This window comes from Monodelphis domestica, chromosome 3, assembly GCF_027887165.1.
Source record: "Monodelphis domestica isolate mMonDom1 chromosome 3, mMonDom1.pri, whole genome shotgun sequence".
Classification (NCBI taxonomy): Eukaryota; Metazoa; Chordata; class Mammalia; order Didelphimorphia; family Didelphidae; genus Monodelphis; species Monodelphis domestica.
The window spans coordinates 112,592,587-112,600,519 of NC_077229.1; the positions used below are offsets into that span (position 1 = coordinate 112,592,587).

The 7,933-nt window shown below is 35.4% G+C and overlaps 1 protein-coding gene across 2 annotated transcripts in view; it reads left to right on the forward strand.

Moving 5' to 3' along the window:
- Positions 1 to 7,933, forward strand: part of AGO2 (argonaute RISC catalytic component 2) — a 152,168-nt gene that overhangs the window by 119,648 nt on the left and 24,587 nt on the right. For both annotated transcript variants that reach the window (XM_007488388.3, XM_007488389.3), the window contains exons 14-15: positions 2,690 to 2,780; positions 5,135 to 5,329. In XM_007488388.3, the coding sequence (XP_007488450.1) occupies positions 2,690 to 2,780; positions 5,135 to 5,329 (286 nt within the window). The remainder of the gene's footprint in view (positions 1 to 2,689; positions 2,781 to 5,134; positions 5,330 to 7,933) is intronic.

Here is a 7,933-nt window from a genome sequence, read left to right on the forward strand (position 1 = left end):
TTTCCTCCCCCTGAAAAATCTGGCTTTTGGTTGCATTTGTAGGTTGCTTTCCAAGATGGTTTCAAATTAATACATGGAGTTTATTAAATACAAAAACCTCTATGATGGCTCTTCTTTTGAATTAATCTGCTGACTGAATCTGCAGTCATCACTCTACTTCCAAACTGAGCCAGCTTCCTGTCTTACCCAGATAAGCAGTTTTTACTTGACTGAGTTTCAGCTGTACCAAGAGCATTTGTCAGGACACATGATTAATGTGTAGGAAACGTGTTGCATAGACATGGAACTCATTTTCCCTTCTCCATTCGATGTTGTACATAATATCATTTTGAATGAATCAATTGCTTTCTCAAACTTGGAAGGTCTATAATTTATGAAATTAATAAAAGAAAGAAAAGTTTTTGTTTTTGTATACCATGTATAAATTTTTTTTTAATGACTGTCATGAAAGTGATGAACAATAAGGTCTGGAAATACTACCCTCTTAATGTGCTTTGTAGATGTTGCCAGAATCATATAGCTTTGGAAAACTTGGTGAAATAATTATCTATGATGCATTCTTGAATTCTTCATTGGAGCCAATGAAAAATCTTCCTCATTACCAATCTTTAAGGCAGACATTCTTAACCTGGCATGTGTTAACTTTTTAAAAAAATGTGATAGCCTTTTTAATCCTAGTTGTCTTTATTTTATGCATTTAAAAACATTCTTTAAAAAATAAGCATTTATAGATACAAAAAGCAAAAATACATTCTAACGAGATATCCTTAGGCTTTACAAGACAGCCAAAGAGAGAGATCCATGACACAAAAATGGTTAAGAAACCTTTGCTCTGAGATAATCAGGGGATTTGCTTAAATCAACAAGCAGTACTAAGGAAATAACAAAGTTCTTTAGTGAAAGGAATGACTCAGATTCCTCATACTGCTATAGCTGTTAGTGAAAGCTTTGACACTGTTGCTTAGATACATTATTTCCTGGAGTTTAGGACAGGTATTAGCAATAAGTAGTACTAGTACATTTTAATTAGCATAGGTTGGGCTTCGCTTTCTGCCATCTTACTTTCTGAAATTCTATTAAAGATTTTTTTACAATTTACTCTTAATTATTAAGTAGCAAAACTGCCCTAATCATCATGTTCCATAGTACCGTATAAGTTCAGTTTTAATGATAATCCTGGGTATTCAGCTATTATTTTTGGCCTGTTTGTTAGATTGGAATAATCATAATATTTTATCATAAAAAGTTAACTTTATATATAGTGTTTTAAGATTTTATAAAATCACTTTCCCCATAGTGATCTTACAAGTTCAGTCATTATCCTTTATCAGAGAGGCCACTGAGAGGTTAAATTATTTTTCCCCCGATTAACCTATCTAGTTAAGTTTCAGAGTCTGTGAATTGGATCCCAGTTCTTCTAACACCAAGTGTAGTTGTCTTTTCCTCATATTGTATTATTTTTCCTAAGATACAATTTCTGTGTCTTTCTTTTAATGTTTCATGAATTCCTTTTGTTTTATATATCATAATTTCCCAAGATTCTATCCTTTTCCCAATGACCCTTATATTGGATCAAAGACAACCAGTTTCATAGAAGGGAAGGGAACAAGCATTTATTTATCATCTACTATGTGCCAGGTAGTGTGTTAAGCCCTTTACAGATGTAATCTTAAAGTTGATCGATAGAGCAGCAGATTCTGTGTCCACAGTTCCCATATATGTGCTAAAAGTAGGGAATTGTGTTATGTTGTTTGTTCTTTGGAAGAAAGGGAGTCATTATAATTAACTAGAATTCAGTGTTTTCATTTGTATCATTAGTCATTTTGTTTATTGTTGTCTTGGTTCTACATTCTTTCATCACTTCATACAAGACTTACTGTGACTAATTGAGGATAGTCTTGAAGAATAACTTTTTCACTGACATATGAAAGATAGTCCCCAGTTCCTGAAATGGTAGTCATTAAATGTTATGTATATTGAATTAAGCTTTGACAGAAACGTGGCTTCATATGTGGCCAAGGACTATGCTAGGTCCTGGCTTGGATGTAGACAGAGATCACAAGAACTTTTGAGATTGGGTCAGACTGATGGAAAGAACAATAAACTAACTGCAGGTCAAAAGACCTAACTAATGTTAAGGTTACCCTCTACTTTTGCTGTGTGTGATCTTTAGGCAAGTCATTTTTCTTCAAAGGGACTCTTTTGAACCCAGCTTTCTGGTCTTTTAAATAGGGAGGACCACTTGCAATCTCTACCTTCTAGGCATGTTGTGATGCTCAAACAAGATAGCACATATAAAGTACTTGGCGCGTATAAATAAGGTGGTTCATGGATTATGCTCTTTGTAAACTAGACATTCCATGTCTTGCTTTCATCAAGAAAAGAGAGTGGTATATTGATCCTGGACTGGCCGAGGGATTTCCTCAGAAGATTTAAGTATCCCAAACACCAGATGAGTTCCAGAGATTACAGCAGAATGAATACTAAAGTTACACTTGGGGTGTTTCTTTAGTGGAAATTCTTCTTAACCTTCAGCCATCTTTTTGCATGCACTTTGTAGCTAGAAGTTATAATGATCCGAAGAAGGTACTCTTCCAAGTACCACTATGTAGTGAGTATGGTCAGACAATACAAATATTAACATGTATTTTAGGATTTATTTTAATGGCATCACATTCTTTTTCATTAGACCTCCAGTATTTCAACAACCTGTCATCTTTCTGGGTGCAGATGTCACTCACCCCCCAGCAGGAGATGGAAAAAAGCCTTCTATTGCTGCAGTAAGTCCCTTATATTTTCCCTTCCTCTCCACTTCTCAGTTGAAAAGACTTCTTCTTTAGTTATCCTACTAGTTTTATTGTGTCTATTGCTTTATTTCCTGTAATCTTGCAGTTATGCATGTTATGTATGCCCTGTTGATCTGAATACTTATTGCATGTTTTCACCAAATCTGAATTAAAACTCACATGGAAGCTGTAATCACACAAAGTTCTGAAAGGTCAGAAAAAATAGAAACATCAACTATGATGAGAATATTTTTCTTTAAAAAATAATTTTCAAAAAAAGTTTTAACTCCCTGGAAACAAATACATATTTTTCCTATAACTAACAGTCAATACACACACATATTTTGTTTTCTTTTTATAAAGAGCACATTTTAATGATATGGCCACTGTTTAGGCCAAAGTAATTTTTGCATTTTGATGATTTCTTTGTAGCAGGGAGTGAGATATATTTATTCATTAAGTGGATCATTATAAAATTATCAAAGTATCAAAAGTTTCTTAGTAGTGACAAACAGAATATAATCTGTCAGTGGATTGGCCTAGATAGCTACTAAAGACCCTTTTGATACCCAGATTCTCTGACTTTTGTAATTTTGCTGGTCAAGAATCTCAATCTGTTACCTAGAAATTGACTTCTTTATGAATTCAGAGTCATACAAGAATTATCAAACGACATGGCCACTATCTGCTTTCTATTGTTTCAAGTTATTGCCATAAGCCTTATAGCAATGAAACATTTAAATGACATTTGTCAGGATGAACCTCTTAATTTTCAGATGGTCTATAATCAATTTCAGGAGTTTATCCAAAGGAAGTTTATATTTATATATTTTAAATACATTTAAAATATAAATGTACATGTTCAGTTTATAATGTCAGTCATGCTGCTAGAAGAAACTATATATCTTTATCTTATACATAGCCAAAGATTTTGAAGTCTCAGGGAAAAAAAATACTAAAGGCAAGAGGGACACAGATTATATTTATAACAGCACTGACCACTGAGGCAAAGGATGCAAAAGAGAAACTGAATTGAGAAATAAACACTTGGCTAAGAATATGGTAGTTAGGTGGCACAGTGGATAGAACACTGGACCTGGAGTCAGGAAGACGTGAGTTCATATTTAACTTCAAACACTTAATAGTTATCTGGGTAAGTAATTTAATTCTGTTTGCCTTAGTTTCCTCATCTGTCAAATGAGCTAGAGAAGGAAATGGCAATCCACTCGAGTATTTTTGCCAAGAAAACTCCAAATGGGATCATGAAGAATCGAGAGTCGCACACAACTGAAAAATAACAAGATGAAGCCTAGAAACAGATAAATAACTTGACCAAAGGTTGACCGTTCCATTTTGCAGGCAGAATCAAGACTAGAATCCAAGCCTTAGGATAATGCTGTTTTCACTACACAATTGTTCCTTTTGCTGAGCCCTCAGTTTGTTTTTTAATAGACAGAAATTTTGAGGATACTTGACTCTGAGGTTTTTCTTGATTATTATTTTTGGGGCAATTATTACCAAAGTCCAGATTTTTGTTAATGTGGGGAATTATATGTTTTAACCCTCTTTTCTAATTCAAAGTTACTAGAAATAGGTTTTTAAAATCTAGTGGCATTGTAGTAATCCAAACATGAGCATTATAAGCCTCAATGTCTTTTATTTTTTTTAAACCTTGACTAATGGTTTTTTAATAGGTGCTAATGAGTTAACATTAGCAGCTTTTTTTTTCAAGCTTGAATTCAGAGAACCTCATAAATAGTCCTGTAGATTCTCTCATTATCACCTGGAAATAAGTGGGGGGAAACAACTGACTCAAACTGATTTTGGAAGATTTTCCAAAAAGATGTAATAAATTAAGGTCCTAATTTTGTTGGGGAAGTTTTTTTCTCTTAAAAAATGTACATATAATGTGTGTGTGCACGCACACACACACACACACACACTCTCTCTCTCTCTCTCTTTCTCTCTCTGCTCAATACCAAATAGAGGTCCATGAAGTGTATTACACAGGCATGCTCAGATGTCTAGAGAAACACTTCTCTCTTTTGCAGTGTTCTGTTACTCTTTGGGTCAGGGAGACCCTCTGAATTATGGCTTAATTTATCAAAACATTCAGTGTGTAATGGCAATAATTTTGTGCACATATTGAAATGTGGAAGCCAAAAGAAAACTTTGGTTAACATTGGTTAGCAGGTTGGTATATATGACCAGAAAGTCCATTTTCAATATTATGATCCAACAATTCTTTGCAAAATTTGTGATATCTTGTTGATAACATGAAATTAGTATCCTTTTCTGGGATTTTTTTATAGTAAGGCAATGTTAAGAAATCTGTTGTTTTTCAACAGGTTGTAGGGAGCATGGATGCCCACCCTAATCGTTACTGTGCAACTGTGAGAGTTCAGCAGCACCGGCAAGAGATCATCCAAGATTTGGCTGCAATGGTCCGAGAACTCCTTATTCAGTTCTATAAATCAACACGCTTCAAACCAACTCGCATCATCTTCTATAGAGATGGTGTTTCTGAGGGACAGTTTCAACAGGTTGGAATGGTTTTTCTTCTCCACTGCTCCAACCCTTTTCATTCTTTTATTGACTTTTTGTGACTAATTTAACAGTTAGGGTAGTTTTTCTTCATTTAATTATTATCTCCATTTACTCTTGCTCAGAAAGGTATAGAGTTACACAGCTTCCCTTTTGTCACAAAGCTAGAAGGTGGTAGAATTGGGAATCATTTAGGGTAGTATAATATTTCTTATTTATTCCTCTTAGGCTCATTTCTTTGAAGCCAAGGCAGACTTAGCCTACTTCCTTTAAGCTCTCTCCATCTTTCTTGCTATCCAAATAATCTGTCATTTGGGTCAACTAGTTCTTAAAACATTAATGAGCCAATGGCTGTTACTCCTTCCTGGTGAATATTATGAGCAGTGATGCTTATTCTCACATTTCTATCACACTTAAAAGGTTTACAAAACATCTTATACTCTACCCTGTGAGGGAGTTATCATACAGATATTCCAGATGAGGAAACTAGATTGAGAGAGTTCCTCACCATTTTGGTTGCTCTTCCATGTCAGTGTCTTCCCTAAGATGTGATTGCTAGAACTGAATTCAACCACTGATGTTGATCACAATAATCCTATACAAGCTTATAATCTTCATGAGTTGTTGGGGCCAAAAAGCCATCAACCTGGGACCAAATTAGTGGGGAGTCTCTTCTAGTACATTTATGTGATGAGTTCAGCTTTGGAATTTTGGGTTTGGGATGGCATTGAGATATCCTCCTTAAAATGCAGCAACAGAATCTGATCTCATGGAGAGATACAGTTTTAATTTTAAAATTTCCCTGTAGGACTTGGAATTTCAACCACTAAATGATATGAGGCTAGGTCCCAGAGAAATAATATCATTTATTAATGGGACATGCTGTCCATTAACTAAAGGTGGATCCTTGCAACTGCTTCTTATGCAGAAGACCCTTCCTTAGTAACTCCTCACTCTCTTTTATAAGGAGATTTGCCCTCTTTCTTTTTTTCCCTTTTTTTAAAAAAATATTTGATCATTTCCAAGCATTATTCATTAAAGACAAAGATCATTTTCTTTTCCTCCCGACGCGTAAATCCACTGGGCATTACATGTTTTCTTGATTCGAACCCATTGCTATGTTGATAATATTTGCATTAGAGTGTTCGTTTAGAGTCTCTCCTCTGTCATGTCCCCTCAACCGCTGTAGTCAGGCAGTTGCTTTTCCTCGGTGTTTCTACTCCCACAGTTTATCCTCTGCTTATGAATGGTGTTTTTTTCTCCTAGATCCCTGCAAATTGTTCAGGGACATTACACCGCCACTAATGGAGAAGTCCATTACGTTCGATTATACCACAGTGTATTAGTCTCTGTGTACAATGTTCTCCTGGTTCTGTTCCTCTCGCTCTGCATCACTTCCTGGAGGTTGTTCCAGTCTCCATGGAACTCCTCCACTTTATTATTCCTTTTAGCACAATAGTATTCCATCACCAACATATACCACAATTTGCTCAGCCATTCCCCAATTGATGGGCATCCCCTTGTTTTCCAGTTTTTGGCCACCACAAAGAGCGCAGCTATGAATATTTTTGTACAAGTCTTTGTGTCCATTATCTCTTTGGGGTACAGACCCAGCAGTGCTATGTCTGGATCAAAGGGCAGACTATGCCCTTTGAGCATCGTTCCAAATTGGCCTTCAGAATGGTTGGATTAATTCACAACTCCACCAGTAATGCATTAAAGTCCTGACTTTGCTGCATCCCCTCCAGTATTCATTACTTTCAGTTGCTCTCATGTTAGCCAATCTGCTTGGTGTGAGGTGATGCCTCAGAGTTGTTTTGATTTGCATCTCTCTGATTATAAGAGATTTAGAACACTTCTTCATGTGCTTATTAATAGTTTTGATTTCTTTATCTGAGAACTGCCTATCCATGTCCCTTTTCCATTTATCAATTGGAGAATGGCTTGATTTTTTGTACAGTTGATTTAGCTCTTTATAAATTTGAGTAATTAAACCTTTGTCAGAGGTTTCTATGAAGATTTTTTCCCAGTTTGTTGTTTCCCTTCTGATTTTAGTTACATTGGTTTTGTTTGTGCAAAAGCTTTTTAATTTGATGTAGTCAAAATTATTTATTTTACATTTTGTGATTCTTTCTATGTCTTGCTTGGTTTTAAAGTCTTTCCCCTCCCAAAGGTCTGACATGTATACTATTCTGTGTTTACCCAATTTACTTATGGTTTCCTTCTTTATGTTTAAGTCACTCACCCATTTTGAATTTATCTTGGTGTAGGGTGTGAGGTGTTGATCTATTCCTAGTCTCTCCCACACTGTCTTCTAATTTTCCCAGCAGTTTTTATGGAATAGTGGATTTTTGTCCCAAAAGCTGGGATCTTTGGGTTTATCATATACTGTCTTGCTGAGGTCGCTTTCCCCCAGTCTATTCCACTGATCTTCCTTTCTGTTTCTTAGCCAGTACCAAATTGTTTTGATGACTGCTGCTTTGTAATATAGTTTAAGGTTAGGGACTGCAAAGCCCCCATCATATGTGTTTTTTTTTTTCATTATTTCCCTGGATATCCTTGATCTTTTGTTGTTCCAAATGAATTTTGTTATGGTTTTTTCT